At 38.1% G+C, this 19,253-nt stretch overlaps 1 protein-coding gene across 4 annotated transcripts in view; it reads left to right on the top strand.

The window, feature by feature from the left end:
* Window positions 1-18,669, top strand: part of bdnf (brain-derived neurotrophic factor) — a 37,170-nt gene extending 18,501 nt beyond the window's left edge. For all 4 annotated transcript variants that reach the window (XM_039753849.1, XM_039753824.1, XM_039753844.1 and 1 more), the window contains one exon: window positions 17,130-18,669. In XM_039753849.1, coding sequence (XP_039609783.1) covers window positions 17,151-17,894 — 744 coding nt within the window. In that variant the 5' untranslated portion in view covers window positions 17,130-17,150 and the 3' untranslated portion in view covers window positions 17,895-18,669. The remainder of the gene's footprint in view (window positions 1-17,129) is intronic.
* The last annotated feature ends 584 nt before the right edge of the window (window positions 18,670-19,253 follow it).

Genomic DNA, 19,253 nt, shown 5'->3' with positions numbered 1-19,253 from the left:
TAAAATGATACCGCGTTGCAATTTTAACAAATCCCAAAATAAAGCATAAACGCACATATTCTATTTAAAGCGTGCATTAGTTACCTGCTTCTCTGGCATTTCGGTGCACCGTAGCGACTCGCTTTTTAAAATAAGGTTTGGTAATGTTAATTGTCTCTAAGTGAACAGTACCTGCTTCTTTTTATTTTAACAGCTATATTATTATACTACACGTTTCATCCCAGATTAGATATAGCGGAATAATCAATAACAGACCCCTAGCCTTCACATCGTAATCCTTAAGGGTTATTTTTAACACTACTCCTGTTTTCTTATGCGGTTGTATGAGGCTTGCAGATCAGCAGGCGTGTGGAAAATTCATCTCCCAAAACTATTTGCATCCCGTGCTATACTGCGAATATAATAAGCCATCTGTGAATTGGTAGTCTACTATTGCCATAGCAACCTGGTTTACTTTTATAGCTGATCACTAACGCAAAATGCAGATTTAATAACTGATTAAATCATAGATAGAATGTGATAAGTTGAGTGATTTACACACTGTAAGGTCGTTTATATTTTAATAAAGATCTTTCGCTCATAGCAACAGGGATATGAATTGAATTTGTCCATCTATCCATCCGCTTACTGAACCCGCTCGATCTAATTTAAGGGTTGCGGGGAAACGGAGCCAACCTCGCAGCATGGGGCGCAAAGCAGAGACGAGCAGGGCGGTTGCCGGTTTAAGTTAATTCATTTGATTAAAATATTACATTTTACAGGGTGCTCAAGGAAAGATACAATTTCATGATGCAGGTCATGCGTGATTTTACAGAATATTGTATTTCTGTGCCCTTCGCCGTAGAGAATTTCATTCCACACGGCGACAGGATCAGTTTTATACAATAGGCACGTCATCACAAAATACATTGTAATCACACGATCGTGCAAAGCATCGATTCTTTAATACAGTATCTTTACCGACAAACATGCATTTGCCGAATTGACAAGACGTTGTACAGTTTAAGCAAAGTTGAATTTATAGCGTCTTAAAATGACAGGTTTAAGCAGGTTTTAGAATTCAATCAGTCAGTCAACCAACTTTATTTAAAATGCAGAATCACCATGCAACATGGTCCCAACATACTGTACAAGTAAGAATAGAAAAGAGGAATACAAAATAATCATTTTGCATGCGTGCATTGTTTTTATTCACCATCTAGTATGTGGTCGATTTTTTTGGAGCCCTCACCTGTCTTGCATATTTCTCCCTTTTAGTTTTATGAACAGCAAAGCTTGAAGGCGTGTCCTTCGTTTGTGTTAGGAAACAATCCAGCATTTCGATTAGTAGCAATTATCTGTTCTCTGACTAGTCACGCGGAGACTCAGTCGACCTGCACCTTACGCTGCATATGCTACATATGCTTTATATAGCGTTAACGTTTAATTTATCCCAATGCGCATTAGTCGCTATAGTGGTTTCCTTTACGAACTCCTATTGTTAAATTGTCACGTTCAGTTGGATAAAAGCGGTTTTACTCGAAAAAGATGATAGCTTGAACACTTAGCTATTTGAGATCGCGACGTAAGGATGGATTTATATTCCTGCGGATTATGTCAAACATCCCCCCTCATCGCTCAATGAGTTACTTTCAAAGATAACCTTCTAATACGTTCAGCCTGGCTCAGCAGTATCCGACTCTGTGTAACCACATGCGGCATCCATAATAACGAGGTACCGTATGAATGAATGAATGAAACCGGCTGAAGACTGCAACTATGAGGACACGAAACAGTTAACAGTTGTAAAAGGAGAATTTTACGAGGAAACCAATTTACAATACTAATTCAAGCTGGTAGTATATTTGCTATAGTTTGTTTCTTTTTGCGGGTGTGGTTCTTTGAGTACTTCAGTAATTTGTCTACTTAGTTCGGATTCAACGGATTGGAAAATGGATGGATGGATGGATGGATATTGCATAGTCATACGATGATGTATTTTTAGGTCTGCAGGTCAAATGCTGACGCGGTATTTTTTATCTACGCGAACCACGACATGTCGTTTGTACACCCACTCTTCATATACAGATCTGTACGATTTCAATGCTTTTGATATGTCCGATGGCCCGTCATCATTCCTTGAGTAAACTGCGTCTGCAGGGGGAGGGGGGAGTACAGTGATGGCTTCCGTAAGGCATCCTTTCAATTGAACTTTGCACCTCAAAAAAGTTGACCAACAGTTCAACATATAGACACGCCGGTTTTGTGCCCACATTTGGTGACAGGTGACAATAACATGTTTACCAACGCTCTGACGTGTGCAGATCATTAGTCAATGGGCCTCTTTGACTCTCAAGGGTGCGAAGACGGCAGGACCCACGTCAGCGGAGAGCTGGGACTGCACGTGGAAAGAGAGCGGAAAGGGAATTGAGTGTGGCTTAATTGTCTAATATAAGAGGAGCGTTTAATTGGACGCTTAAAAGGGATTCTAATTCTATGAATACGGCAGGCACTGGAGTAGTCGTGGTTTTAGTGCGCCGACAAGCTAATGGGCAATGAAGTGTGAGTAGATGGCGGCATCTACAGGCTCGATTTGTGTACTGCAACCCCCGTGTTAAAAACCGGTGAGGTGTCATTATCTCTCTCAATCAATGTGGGGATTTATTGCCGTCGGCTATTAAAAAGTGCTTTATGGAATCATCACCATGAGCATTAAGTGGAAACCTAATAAACCACAAAGAATTAAATAACAGCGCATCGAGTAAGACAAACAGTGAAAGTGTAGGCTCATTATCAGCAGTATTTTTAATCTCCAGGATCGCTGATATCTTTAGATTCAACTTTAGGATTATTTAACATTCGTTTGCATAACATGAAATGTACTTGTGCTGCTTTCAGTAACCGTGTTTAATGAATACGCTTATTTATGTTGTGCATACTACAAAAAAAAAAAACATAATAGTACGTGTTTATGTGTTCATTTATTAAAAATTTATGTATTATTAACAGAGGTCTCAACCTTTACTGGTTTGATTTTTCCATTTTAAAAGGTTTGCGCTGATTTGACATATAAATAAAAACAGGTATTTGGCTTCTCATCTTTTTGCATTAGTAGTTGGCTTCTATTGTATTAGAGGGAATTGGATTTAGATAAATTTACTCTTTAGTTATCAATTTTAATGAAACATGTGGCTGTTCAGTAGATTTCATTTTGTTGCAGTCTGAAAGAAATCGTGTGGAGAAAATGACAAAAATGTGTCAAAAGAGGGAACAACTTAAGTAGTAAGATTTTCCTTCTGCATCTTCACATCTGACTTTTGCATTTGTGGAAATTGACTGAAAGGCACAGAGCAATAATGAAGCTTTACAGCATGCAGCACAACATTCAAGCATATGGTGAATTCCAAATTCTATTGATTCAGTTGTTCTGAAAGACATCTTCTGGAACTGCAACACTACTTTTAGTGTTTTAAAGCCTCATAATTATAGCATTTGACTAAGATTAATACTGATGACCCTTCCATTACTTACGAACTGACATTTGCCTGCGTCAGAGGCAGAGATAAAAATAGTCATGCGAAATTTGCTGCATTCTCTTTGCCTCATTTGGCTAAATAAAAAATACTGTAAGTAATTTTCAGATTCTTTAGTAAACAAAGGGGGTTTCATCCTTACTAATGACAAATGTAACATGCGTCGATTATATTTGGCCAAAATTTGCATATTTCCCAATGAATCTGGGAGTTAGGTAAGGAAGCTCCTGGATTCATGCCTAAATATTTTGTTCTCTTAACTTTGGTGGTAGTATTTACAGTAAATAAAACATGGGGACCATCATGCAGATTTGTTGCGGCAGGTGCATATTTTCTGTGGGGTTTCTGCACCACCTAGTGACAGATGAGTGCTGAAAGGATAGAAAGTTCTAATGATGTAAAGGAAACTGTTGTTAGTGAGTAGCAAATCAATATAACAGAGTGAGACAGAATTACATTTTAGTTCAAGTTAAAGGAAGACCCTCTGATAACACAGATCTTGAGGGGTGTGCAGACCCCAATATGATATAGAAGATCACTGGCTGACTCTCTTCCCTTCTAAGGGTGGAAGTGAAAAGTTGTGTTTGTTGGGGAGCATTGTGCAGTCACCAAGACTCCAAGTCATTTTCTAGAGTTCATAACTGAGACCGCCTCAGTATGGTTCAGATTAAGGATGAATTATGCATACTGATTTAGAGATACTGAGTAAAGTAAAAATTCTGTATATCATGGCAGTGCACTGTGTTTGATGGACTTTACTTTATGGGCTGGGTCCTAGCTTTTGCCATCACTATAGTCCTGAAATAGATAATCTAGATAATAGATAGATGGTTGAATGAACTGAAGTACACATGAGAGAATTCATGTTTAAAGTTATTTAGTGCTCCATGGTAGCTCTGAAAAAAAAATACAGTATATATAAGTAGTCAACCTTAGTGTGATACAATACATAGGTACAGTATATATAAGTTGTCAACCATATTCTGATACAATACACGGGTACAGTATATGTACGTTAAGTATGTATGAGTTGTCAACCATAGTCTAATACAATATATAAGTACAGTATATATAAGTAGTCAACCTTACTATGATACAAAACATAGGTAGAGTATATATAAGTACAGTATATATAAGTAATCAATCTTATTCTTATGCAATATTTAAGTACCTTATATACATGCATCTGCGGTAGGCTGGCACCCTGCCCAGAGTTTGTTTCGTGCCTTGCGCCCTGTGTTGGCTGGGATTGGCTCCAGAAGACCCTGACCCTGTAGTTAGGATATAGCGGGTTGGATAATGGATGGATGGATATACATGCATAGTGTATAAAAGTAGTCAACTATAGTCTAATACAACATATCAGTACAATACATGTATATATTTACAGTTTATATGAATAATCAACCTTAGTCTCTTACAATATATAAGTAAAAAATATATATGTAGTCATACGTCTCATACGGTAGATAAGTTTTTTGGTTTTTTTTAAACAGTGGTCAAATTTTTGTGATGGCCATATAATTAAGGAATGAACATCCACCCAACCATTCTTGAACCTTCTAAATCTAACTATAGGGCCGAATGGAGCTAGAGCCTTTCCTGGCTGCGTCAAGCAAAAGGCATGAACCATACCGGATGCCAGTCAATTGCAGATCATACCAGGCTAAAATACAGTCACCAACTAACCTACTCATCCTATTTTTGGGAAGAGGGAGGAACACTGTGGTACCCATGGAAAGCCCCAAGCAGACTCAGTGGGAATATTCAAACTGTTTGATGCTTTACAACCATTTTCGCATCTTTTTAACGGAGCTGGTTGACTGGTCGGTACTGTATTTTAATTTTTTTTTTTTTTTTTGAGGATAAATATACTTACAAAGTGTCGTTCTCAGCAAAGCCAAAAATAAAATGAATGTAATGAAGCAAATGCGTGAATTGGAAAAAAGTTATAAACTTGCAGTGAGTTAAGAAGTCTTTCTGTGTCTTTATTAACATAGAAAGTATTCTTGGTTGTCACCGGGGCTCAGCTCAAAATCTTTCTTTGTCACCGTTGACTGCCTGAATGACAGCTTTTTAATTCCCGGATATTCTTCTGGTAAGACAGAGAAAACCATATGGAAATGGTAGAGGAAACTGAGGGGGAGGGGAACTCACTACTCTGCTCTTAACCTGCTGTCGGACGCTGATTAACACTACATCTGGAAGTTCATGTTTCTTTTTTCCAGACTCCTTTGGTTTCTTTTTATTCTCCATTTCGGACATCTTGTCCTGCCTCCATCACTTGTCTTCTGGTCGGAGGTTGAAACTGATGTTTAGAGTTTACATGAATCCCTTGATGCCAGCCTGAACTGGGTTTGAGTTTATGGGCTGGGTCCCAGCTTTTGCCATCACTATAATCCTGAAACGGATAATCTAGTTAATAGATAGATGGTCGAATGAACTGAAGTACATACATGAAGAGAGATTTTTTTTGTCCAGTTACAGAATGTGTTTATCCAGAAAATCCCCAGACATTTTATTTTGCTAGAAGGTCAGTAAGCCAACCCTGGGTATAGAAAGTCAGCTATGGTGCTATTTATGTACTTTGCCTACCTGATATGCCAATAATTAAAGAAAACATATATAGGTCAAATTTTAACCACAATAGAAATTATGCTGGTTTACTAAATTTAAAATGTGTATGTTCCAAGCACCACAGGTTATTGTACGGTTATTATGGATGTGCAAAATACTAGGCAATTAATAGTTGGGAATTTTAAAAGTATTGGTGGTGCGGTGGTTAATCCAGCTGTTTCCCAGCTCCTGTCATTCTGATTTGATTTCAGTCCCGGTCATTGTCTACATGGCATTTGCATTTCCTCCCATTCTCTAGCTTCCTTGCACAACCCAAACTCATACTTGTTAGGTAAAAGGGTGATAACAAATTGGCCATGGTGGGTGTGTGCTTGAGCAGTTCATGCATTGACCTTCCTACCTTGAGAATGATACTGCTGGAAAATAGTCCAGCTCATGGAAAACCTATATTGGAAAAATCGGGTTCAAAAAATAAATTTGTTAAACTTTTAAATTCCTCTCAAAAATGGCAAACTGAGATACACTTATTAAATAAAACAATACTAGGAAAGGGTGCCTCAAAAATTTACCACAAATGTTATTCTCAAGCCCTGTGAATTCAGTACAGGGTCAGTAGGAGCTGAAGCATGTCTCTTGAGCATGAGGTGCAAAGCAGGAACAATCTGTGGACAGAGTGAAGTGCAGGGTCCACTCTTGCACACACTTACATGGCAATTTAGAATTTCCAGATTGCATAATCTACACCTCTTTGGAATGTATGAAGCAAATCAGAGAAAACCATTGCAGACAAATGAAAATCATTTCAACTGCCTACAGGTAATGGATGGGCATGGACTATGAACTTAGGATCTTTGAGATATTAATGCTAACTCTGCACCACCTTGCAGTCCCACTCTGAAAACATCTGTCCATCTTCATAACGCACTTATCCATGGGTCAGCTGGAGCCTATCTTGGCAATCATCAGGCACAAAGCAGCAACAGCACCTGGACAGGGTGGTCATTGATCACATGGTGAACACACACACACACATTGGAGCCAACTTAATACTGCCATTCCATCTAACCTGCATGTCTTTGGTCTGTGGGAGGAAACCAGAGAACCTGGAAGAAACCCATGTGGACACATGGAGAACATGCACACTCCCCTTGAATCCAGGTCTCCTTGTTGCAAGGCACTGGCCCATTGTGCCACCCCACATTGAAAACAGAATATTAAAATTGATAGACTTGATTACACACACAGATAATCTGAAACAGGGAAAGTATCCAGGGGAACTACAGTGTGTATCATAATTTATAAATTATTTTCGGTACCCTCATGAATGAAGTGCTTTTGAATTTGTATTTGACTGCAGATTTCATAGGTGTTATGTATATGGTAAATGGTATATGGTTTGTGTTGAAAATCAAAGTAATCAAGTAGAAATTAATAAATAAATTTTGATGCGACTCTCGATTGACTCAGAAAAATATGCTGTAAAAGTAATATTTAGAGTTAATACAAACCTTAGTACATCATAAGTACCATGATACTGGATGTAAGTAAAATTGAACACCCATTGACAACCCGTGATTTTTATTATAATTGACATCAAGTATTGTTAACAATGTCCAACTGGCAAAGGGCAAAGCGCAGCAAGGCATTTCCCATGTTTTAGCATCATCCATAGCACTTGGAGTACAAGAAAACCACTTTTAAAGACAGCCTCATTCAACAGAGAACATCTCATGGAACAAATAAAATTTGGCAAGATTAGTCTTATTATAAGACGTTTAATAATAAAAAACACATGGGCAAAATATAAAGTTAAAGAAATCTGCCAGACATAACTTCATCTAAGAGTACAGAATCTACACAGGAAGAAATAAATAAAATGCACCTCATGTGAGGCAAACAACATATGGTACAGTCTAATATTCCTAGGCAACTGTGGGAACATTTGGAAACAAGTCAATTAAGTAATGGAATGCATATTAGAGCTGAAAATCTTGTTTACACCAGTCGTTAGCATGGACTAGCGAACAGTTGCATTTCTGTGAAATAAAACTTGTTGTGTTTTGCAGCTAAAAGGTATTTCAGTTTGAGAAAATGTTTTTGCATATTTCTTTAAACAATTTAAACTGATATTTCAATATATGTTCTAAAAAAAATAAAATGTCTTAACAGCGACATCTAATGGACTAACAACTCCTCTAGCTTTGGTGCCTGCCTTAGAATAAACAGGAGTAGATTCCACATAATGGAAAAAGCAGATTTAGAATTTTAAGAGATGATCCAAATGCATATTGACAGCTTATCGATATGAATGTTCACTAAGATACGACTTTTTAAAAATATATTCATCAGCATATTAAAGATTCAAATGTACTAACTATAGCTGAAAAATACAGAACAATTATTATCAATGAACCTGTTGCAGTTGTTGTAAAGTTCCTTAAAATATGGAAGATCAAATTTGGGTGTGGGTGACTAGATCTCAAAGAGTTTGTTGTACAAGTAGTCACATTTAAATGCCGCACTGTTTACACAAGTTATTAGTCTTGCCTTGTTTGCTTCCTTCTCAACAGTGCTTTTTGGAACAGTAATCCTTGTAGTAGCTTTGTCAAAAGATGACTTGTAAGTTTATTTTCAAGTAAACAGCATTACTATACATTGCTGAACTCTGTGTGTGCATTTTAAACTTCAACAGGGGAGCAGGTAGTATGTTTTCAGTTAGTGGGAGCGGCCAAGAAAAGGATTAGAGGAGTTTTGTTCTGAGGGAATGCGTGAAACCTTACAATGAGTGATGCAACACATCTTTTATCATATTTGCATTAAATTGGTAAATTGGGATTTACTTTAATCCAGCTACAGCATTCCGAAATGAGTGAAATTTTTGATACATTTGGGAAGTCTAAGGAACAAGGTGTAGTCTTTGATAGATTCTTATTAAATGAAAGTGTGGGGAGTAGCAGGAACTTTATGTATGTTAGATGGGCATATTATGTCATGTACATAGAAAACAGGCAAAGGAAGGCTGTTGATAAACAGTAGGTGGAGGAAGTGCTCACAAAAAGCAGTTAGACATCTTGATGTGGCCTTGTGGATCTATTGAACAATGCTACAGGGCTTTTCCCACCACAGGTCTGTTTGTATTGTTCTTCTTCTGGTCATATATTTTCGGAAGACCTGGACAGTCCAGTTGAGATCAAGGGAAGACACTTTGATAGTAACAGGGGTTTCCCATGGTGTCGTGGGAGAGATTTGCTAGTTTTCCAGGATCTCCATTTTTAATCTGGTCCTGCAGGAATTACTGCCTGATTTATTAGTGTTGGTGTTTACACAGTGAAATACATTTTCAGTGTCAGTGAGCAGAATATTAGGTTTACAAACAGTTTGAAGATGACACAGTATGTTATTTCCTAGTGTCTTGGGTGACAATTCTAAGTATATCTTCACCACTAAAGTTTTCCATTTTCCTGTTCAGTTGGCTACCCCATGTAAGCCCAAGATCCAACTTTAAATTCAAGTAGAAAATATTCCTTTTTTGTTAAAAGTTTATTTAGATGGCACATTGGTTAACATTTCTGTTGTATAGACCAAACATCCTGGATTTGAATCACATTATTTGTTGCTATCTTTGTGAAGTTTGCATGTTCTTCATGTAACTAAGATGGTCTTCCTCTGGGTAGCCCAGTTTTCATCCAATAGACATGCATGGCAGGTTGAATGATGATTCTAAATTGGGTCTACACATGAGTAAGCCCTGTAATGGACTGGTGCCACATGCACAGTTACTTCCTCCCGTACATTTGATGCTCTAAGGATAGACTTCATCTCCCCATGATCCGAAATTGGATTAAGCAAGTTTGAGAATATTATATACAGTAGATATTGCATTTATTACAACATTCACACCAACATATCTGTCAGTTTGGTTTGTGGTATTTCATCACACCTTTAGGTAAATGTTGGTTGTCCAATGATCCCCCATGAACATAAACGAGTTTCGGAAATGGATGGCTGATACTAAATAAAGGAACGCAAGAAAAGTGAAAGCTAAGTTGCCATTACTTCTGCATTTTAATGTATAGAAAATGACAAGTGTTGGCAGAGTAGGTGGGGGGTGGTGTGTATGAGATTAGCTTTGGGGTGGGTTTTAACTTTAGAACAAAATTCCAGAACATCCAGTAAAAATAGCCTGAAGCAGGCTGAAACATGGTGGGACAACTTCTGGCCCCCTGTGTTGATAGACAACAGGAAGCAGAGATTTGTAGGACCTTTTTATAGAAAATGTTATAGTATTGCACAGCCAGAAAGCTTGGAATTCAATACTTAATGTACAGTCCTGTGCTTAGCAGGGAAAACCTCACGATGAAACTCTTGGCATCAGTAGACCAGGATATACAATACATTAATCCTAATATAAAATACAAGTATGTCAAGATTGCTTGTAGAGCAAAGACAGATAAGCCTTTTCCAAAAACTATTTACATTTTTTTCTTTGTAAACAAGAGCTTAGTCTTAATCTGATTATTGTTGGTCAGTGAGGATCATGTCGCCTTTTATTTTAAGTGCAGCTGATTTTTTTTTTTTTTGAAATTTTTCTTGAGACTTTTACTTTCCAGTGAGCCATGCTTTACCTGGGGTCATTTTGGAAGTGGTAACTGATTTTAATTCCTCTTTAAAACTTGTCAGTCATTTGCAGTGCTGCAGGGCTTAGGTGTGGGTGTTGTGCTCGGTAATTAAGGGTGTTCTGAGTTGTGGAAGCGCCGCAGCAAGAATGGCTTTGAAAGTCTCATTATTTTGTCATGCTGGTGGAAACTGGCACACCAAATGTCTTTGCGATCAAGGGGAATTAAACAAGAATTTGCCTTGGTACAGTTTATCCATCAATTTTACCTTCATTTTTCGTAGCCTCTTTTATAGTGAACACATTTACAAAAAATGTAGTGTAGATTATTTACATTTCTTTCATTCAAGGAGCCTAATAGGCTACTTCCTTTCCTTGTGTTGTTCTTCTATAAATGTTTAATGTATGAGAATTTTGCTTTTCTTTGTAGTTTTATCTGATGTGAAAAACATTCTGATGCCATTCCTGAATTGATTTGGGATAACAGTGGGCCTGCAGTGTTTCAATTATGGATTGCTATCAATGTTTGGATCACTCCATACCATACATCTTACTGCCATGGAATTAGAAATATTAGAGCAAGTAACACAGGACTTATGCTCTTGCGGAGGCCCAGGATGCAGCATTAGACAGATGGTCCCATGACTAACATTTTACAGTAAATACCTAGTGGAGTGCAGAAGTTATGCTACAGGCATACTTTGCAAATTTCTTAGAAGTACTTCAGTGTTGTAGTTCAAGATCTGTTGCATGTATCTTGTTACTACTTACTACTACGAAAGTCCATTTGTACTAGTTCCATGTCCATTCTGGCTTCATTAATAATAATAATAATAATACATTTGATGTATATAGCACCTTTCCTATGCACTAACACCTAAAGAAATCCAACGGGTCAAAGTTTGCACTGAGCAAAAAGACAAAGTGTGGCAGTGGTTAGAACTGATGCCTCACAGGTTCATGGGTTTAAGTCTCTGTCCATTTGCTCTCTGCATGGAGTTTGTACTTTTTTTCAGTGTTTGTGTGGGTCCTTTCAAAGTCAGTTTCCTTCCACAACCCAAAGAAGTGCACATCTGGTAGATTTGCAATTTCAACCTGATCCAGTATGAATGTGAGTGTGTATATGAATATAACTTATCATGCACAGGGATCCCATGGAGAGTTCCCTTTGTAACAGAATAAATTAATTAATTGATTTTCTATATGCTGAAGGAATTTGTCTCTGTTTCATGTTGTAGAACATTTTCCAAACGTTGTCCTAAAGTGACTTTCCCTAAATAGGCAGATCCTCGATGCCTTGTCAGCACCTTTGGTTATTGTAGATGAAGTGGCAGTCCATATGACATGCCATGCCATAAACAGAAGCATAATACTTCCTATGCAGGCATTGTTAGATTCAAATGTGCATGGCTTTCCCCAATAATAATTTGATGTATTGGTTGTGGTGGGTGACAAATACAGGGACGTTGCTTACTACTTCACTCAGATTTTCTGCCCTCAATGAACTTGCCACTGTATTAGCCAGGTCGCTTCTGTCTGCACATCAAATTTCTGTTTTGCAGCTGTAAATCATTTCTTAATATTGATTAAAATACTCTTTTATCCTCAAATCTAGTGTTACTCTTACAATATTGTAACAATGTATTGTTTCCTTTTTGACAGCTTCTGAGTTCAATTCCAAACTTGGTGTTGAGGTATCCTTATCCATTTTAGGATTTGTTTACCTTGTACAGTTGTAACACTCGAAGGCATGGAAAATGCTGGTGCCTTCAGGCGGCTCATCATAAAATCAAGTTACAACAGATAAAAGCTTCATGAATCTCAAAACATGATACACATGACACAGAAGAATATATACAATGATGTATTGGTTTGTAGAATATGGGATAATATCTACATGCACAAAAAAGAGTAACCCAAGAAATTATCCAAAAATGCATGTGCCTACTGGCCACGGTAGGAAATTCCTTATCCAGCCATACTGCAACATTATAGTAAACCAGCTCACTCATCCAAATAGTGTGCTTCTCATGAAAGAGAATTTTGAAATAAGACAGGATAGTATTAGTGAATGCACTGACAGCCAATTTGTTGCCAATGACTGTTGTTACATAAGGTGTATTGCTAACCTGGTATACTGTGTGCCCTGTTTGCTACATAGCTGACATGACTTTGGACATTGGATTGCAAACTTTCTCTAGGATACTCATGAAAAACATGACTATTTTTTGGCTTGCTGCTTTTGGACTTCATGGTTAGATGAGTCCAAGACCTGAGATAGAACATTAAGTGCTTGTGTTTCGACTTCTGGTGGTTGCCAGGGAGTAACATCAAAGACAATACTGAAGGACTTCTGAATAATTTACATTTTAATAACTACTGTATTGAGGCAATCATTTTGTATTTTTGTTGTGAAACGTATGATGGTGAAGCTATTTTAAAGTATTATATTTATAAAGTGTTGTTGTTTATCTTTTTTATTTGCTTGCTTAACAAAAAAACATATTTTGTCTTTGCCACATATGGCAACAAGCCAACTAAAGTATACCTAGTCGGCCTACATGGTCTCAAGGTACTGGATGCAATGCTGCCTTCTTGTGGTAAAAGCTGTCATCGCACCCCTCCAGTACCAGTGGCAGTGTCTATTCCTAGCATCCTCTCTCTAAGAATGAGAGGAAGAAAGAGACTGGTTCAATGACAAGTACAACCTTAATACCCCATTAGCAATGCACCCTCAACACACTCCCATAATTCATTAATGTCATCTCCTTCTTTTATGTCAGGCAGTTTACAAGTCTCAGTGACACCATTGCTTATTTATGTGTGCAGCTATAAGAACTGGCAGGATAAATGAATTACATACAGCAGTAAGAGATCTGAGATTGAACTGGCACTTTGTGGTTCACAGTCCAAGCCATGCTGTTTTAATAGTAATAACAGTAATTCTTTACAATTATATAGCACTTTTCTCACTACTCAAAGTGCGTAGTGGGGAGCCACTTCAGCCACCATTGGATGATGTGATTGCAGCTATTTTTGCACTAGTGTACTCAGCATGCATTAGCTGTTAGGTGGTGAAGGGGCGAGAGATAGTTATCCAATTAGAGACTGGGGATGATTAGGGGGCCAGAATGACACGGCTGAGATGGGACGCTTAGCCAGGACATCAGGATTAACCCTACTCTTTATGAAGGATGCTCTTTTATGACCACAGAGAGTCAGGACATCAGTTTTATGTCTCATCCAAAGGACAGCACCATTTTTACCACAGTGTCCCCATCACTGCACTGGGGCATTGGGATCCACATTGAGACCACAGGATAAGAACCCTCTGCTGGCCTTGCCAACACCAATTCATGTTTTTTCTGGATGGTCTCCCATCCAAGTACTGGCCAAACCTGAACATGCTTAGCTTGGATGGCTTGTTCTGGCTACTGTTTTAGGGTGTTGTTCCTGCTTGCCCCCATTTGCCCACACCATTTATAGCTTAGGTTTTTAAACTAGTAACTGACATACCGAAATATAGGACTTTGAGAATCACTGGGTTTTCTTACAAGTAATTTAACTTGTTGGTCAGTTTATGAACAGCAAGATGATTATAATGATTAATTTTCCTTGAAGTGTACAGAATCAAAAGTTTTTAGATATTTTATATGTGCCAGCATCTGGCACGCAAAAGTATTTTAGTTCTCTTCTTCTATTTCCATTATGTATCCAGTTTCATAAGTAGTCCAGGTCTGAATTGTGGGGAACGGGAGTCAAGCCCAGTACCCAAGCGTACAGAAGCACAGTTCCATTCACACCAGGGCAGTTTGGCAGTGGCTGAGTAGAAAATGTGTGTTTTGTCTGACCTACACTTTTGGGGCCCTGAAGCTTGAACTGCTCTGGGGGACCCTTCTCAAGCAGCAGTGATTTCTGGGTAACCAGTTATCTTCTTCAATGAAGTTTTTCTATGACAGATCACCACAATTTTTTTTAATTTAACCACTACATGTAGGGGTTTTAAAACCCCCTTTTCATACAGTAGACTCCTAATATTTTTAAACAACATGAACTAAAGTCACTTCTGCGGCCTCTTCAGGATTAAGGGCCCTGAAGCTTAAGCTTCACTAGTCTCATTGTAGACCTGTCCTTGTCTGTAGATGTAACCTGTGCTAACATTAAAAGAGAACACATATGGCAAGGCAAGCTCGTTTTACTGTGCCGGTTTTATTGATAATTAAAATGTAGAAGAAAATAAGAGCAATACCGTCATGGCCTAAGCACACACACATTATCTAAATGTATGAGAAAAGTAAACTTTGCAGAGAAAGAGATGAAACAAGAAGACATCAGGAGTTCAAGGTGTACTTGAGCATGGGAAAGGTGCTACATAAATGTATTATTAATATTATTATTACAATACAAGTAAACCTTCAATTTAAAAAAAAAAAAACAGCAATTAGCCAGTGGACAGGGTTTGAGAGCCTACAAGTGATGTTGCTGGACCTGTAGGGTCGTCTTTCTGCCACAAGCACCAGAATGTGTTGGGCCAACCTTATTACAGAGTGTCTCAGAGATGGCTACAGTCAATTAATATAAATAAATAAATAAATAAATCAATCAACACATGACATCTACTCTGAGATGCTGGTATCCCTGCCGGCAGAATCAAGTGAAAAGGGAAGTATAATCAGGGGTTTCTTGTTCTGTCTGTCACATGAAAAGAATCAGCCATTATGTTTATTTTTTTACTGCCTTGGGTAAAACAACTTAGTCTCTTGCATGGATTACTTTTTTTTTTTTTTGCTAGTATTCTTGGAGATGCTCTTGGCAGCTGATGAAACAGGAGTCGAGTGTTTATTATACGTAGGACATGATCGTAGTCAGGACTCCGGAGAGAGCATGCCTGCCTCTAGGGCTGTCTTCACAGTGTTTAAAAATATAGGGCAGCACATATCAATTAGTCTTGAAGAACCAAGGTTACAAGTGAATGTGTTTGTGTGTGTGTGAAGGGGACGGGGAAGTCTAATTATATTTTACTACTTTTTTCAAAAACCTAATTTTCTGAATCATTCTAAATACATATGAATTATTAATTTAGGAATGGCAACAGGCCCTTAGGAATTGTACCTGTTCTGTTGCTTCAGTTACTTTTCTCATCTGTTGCCAAAACAACACCTTGTAAAAGAACAGGATGTGATTAAATGTGGCGACACTGCCCAGTTCTGACAAATTGGTTTTCTTACAGCTGTCTTGATGAAGTGCAGTAAGGACCACTTATTATTATAATTACTAATTATTATTATGATTCTAATGTTGATTGAGATTCTCTCACAATAGCTCTGTGATTCTGTAATCACAGAAGAAAATATATTCTCAGTTTATAATGAAATGAACCTCAAGATTCCCCATATAAAAGGGCAGAAAGTGTCTTTTTTTTGCTTTCTGACTGGTGAACCATGGAACAATTGCCTCCCACTTTAATTATAGTACAGCATGCCCCTGTTTATGGGATAAGTTACCTGAGCTGACACCCAAATCTGCTACTTCAAGTACCTCAGAAGTGAGAGCCTTCGGTGTCTTAAGAACCAGCACTTCATCACTATCCACCATAATTACAGGTATAGCTTGGGTTTAACGGCTACTTAGAATCTGGCAACCCTGACAGGTATTTGAAAGAAAGAGACTTTGTGAAGGTCAGAAAAAAGAATGCAGATATGAGACGTGAGTGTGTAGACGGCTTGAGCCAATGTTCTCTCCCCTGGGTACAAATTAAGGCTTGAGATAAATATTAGACATATTTTAAACAAAAGAAATCAGGGAGGTGAGGATGTAAAAGGAGAATACAGATGGATGTCCAAGGTTCTCTGAGTGTGCATCTCCAGGGGGAGACGGCACACAAGACTGCCCTCCAGGGGGGTAATTTGCACTGTTTTTTTTTTCCTTTTCTTTCTAAAAAAGGCTCAACACCTGCTAGGGTTGTCAAACTAGAAGGCAGCAAGAGAGACGGCTAATTTAAGATTTTTAACAGCTTATTACTTATCTTACTAAAATGACAGAGTTTTCTTTTTTATTTTATCTCAGTGAAAGAATGCTTGCAACTCATTTTATCCTCCGGCAAAATATAAAAAGAAAGAAAAGTCCAACTTGTATCCCATAATTCTAACGGATTAATTTCTGTAGGGTCCTGTCACAGTCCACCAGGAATGTGTAAAGCGGAGGAACGTGGGAAAAAGAGGGAGGAGAAACATTATCAAGGCTCTTAATGACATCTCGAGAGCCTCTTCTCTGAGCTTCCTGTGGATCTCCCAATGACGTCAGTGGTCTAACCACTGATGATGTCTGAAAGTCAAATTGGTTAACATGTGGCAATGATGGATGCTTTTCACCTCTCCTCACACATCTAATACATCTGTTTTTTTTCTCCTTCTTTTCCATTGCAGTTCCACCAGGTGAGAAGAGTGATGACCATCTTGTTCATTACTATGGTTATTTCATACTTTAGTTGCATGAAAGCTGCTCCCATGAAAGATGCCGGCGTCATCCGAGGTCACGCCGGACCGGGCTACCTTGGAGCACGGACCCATGGGACTTTGGAGAGCATGGGTGTACCCCAACGTGGATTGCCGTCACTAGCGGACACTTTTGAGCAGGTCATTGAGGAGCTGCTTGATGGGGGAAATGAGCCTCAGCCTGCCACAAAGGGGGCTGATCCCAAGGATGCGGACATGTACACATCACGCGTAATGATCAGTAGCCAAGTGCCTTTGGAACCCCCTCTGCTCTTTCTCCTGGAGGAGTATAGAAACTACCTGGACTCAGCAAACATGTCCATGAGGGTGCGCCGCCACTCAGACCCGGCCCGCCGAGGCGAGCTCAGCGTATGTGACAGTATTAGTGAATGGGTGACAGCTGTTGACAAAAAGACGGCAGTGGACATGTCAGGGCAGACGGTAACCGTCCTGGAAAAGGTCCCTGTACCAAACGGCCAATTGAAGCAATACTTTTATGAGACCAAATGTAACCCAATGGGCTACACCAAGGAAGGCTGCAGAGGAATCGACAAGAGGCATTACAATTCCCAGTGTCGGACGACCCAGTCATATGTACGAGCTCTCACTATGGATAGCAAAAAAAAAATTGGCTGGCGCTTTATAAGAATAGACACTTCCTGTGTATGTACATTAACCATTAAGAGAGGGAGATAGTGAATTTAACGTTGTATAGATTTTATTGAGAGAAAAAAAGAGAAATTATCTATTTGTATATATACATAACAGGGTAAATTATTCCGTTAAATGATAATTTTATGGACTGCATGTAAAGTTTAAAAAAAAAAAGAAAAAAAAAAGAAGTTTATACAGTAAAGTGGTAATACGGTCTATTTATTGAACATATCCATGACCAAGACAAATAAAAGAAAAAAAAAATAAAGTCATCTGCGCACAATTTCAAATAATTCTGTATTACATTCCTCAAGACATTGTGGTTTGTTTACGTTGCCAAGAATCTGAAAAAATAATTAAATAGAAAACACAGAAAGTAAAATGAATGAAAAAATATTGCATGCTGCTTCGATTGTGAAGTGAGAAACTGTCCACTTTGAAAAAGGAAATCAATTCTGACCAAAACATTCCGTTTACATTTTAGACAGTAAGTGATCTTTATTCCTGTTAGTATTATACTTGTTTACTGCTTTAAACTTCTACAGATAGCATTGGAATTCAATTCAAATGTCAAGGTGCTGTTGTCAAAGCTTTGCTGTTTATTTTTTTATTCCCACAAAGTTTAAAAAATGAGATATAAAAGATTATTCATTGACATATGTTCTGCAAAATATAATTCATTTTGTATGTTGTGACGTTGTTTGCAATATTAAATTAAAATATTTGATGAAAAAAAAAAAGAAATCCTATAGGCAACTGAAAACTAAACCAATGAAAATAAAGGTTTAACTCTCCCTTTGTGAGTTATCCATGGGTAGAGTGTGGAGTTTTCAGTGTGTGTTTTTAGAGTGCTGTGTTACAAATTTCCTAGTGATGCTAAAAACATTTACAGGTGTGCATTACGATAATCTCTTAGCTGTAATAATTTCCCAGTTATATGTGAGTGTGTGCGTGTGTAGCATGAACTGTCATTGGTCATGGCCAGTGTGTTGCCATGTCAGACATTGGCTGCTCTGAACTGGACAAGCAAGAAAATGAAAGGATGGGTATGTGTCTGCTGTTGGTGTGTGATTATGTAAATTTATCTCTATCTAAATATGCTGTTACTGTTTGTGTGTGTGTGTGTGTGTATGTGTATGTATATATATATATATATATGTATATACAGCCCAAAATTTTATATATATTCACTCATTATCAATGCTTACTTCATCCATTTCAGTGTTGCAGACATATATAAACTGTATATATTTTCATGCTCTCCGTTTCTGTAGTCACTTTTGAAGTCAGAGTTATGGGTAATTAAGCTCATTTTGACTGTAACAAGAACCAGATCTGTGCCAAACATTTACAGCAGGGTTGTCCAGCACAGTTCCTGGGGAATCACAGTGGCTGCAGTGT

The sequence above is a fragment of the Polypterus senegalus genome, chromosome 1 (genome assembly GCF_016835505.1).
Source record: "Polypterus senegalus isolate Bchr_013 chromosome 1, ASM1683550v1, whole genome shotgun sequence".
Classification (NCBI taxonomy): Eukaryota; Metazoa; Chordata; class Cladistia; order Polypteriformes; family Polypteridae; genus Polypterus; species Polypterus senegalus.
This window is presented reverse-complemented; position numbering and strand designations above follow the sequence as displayed.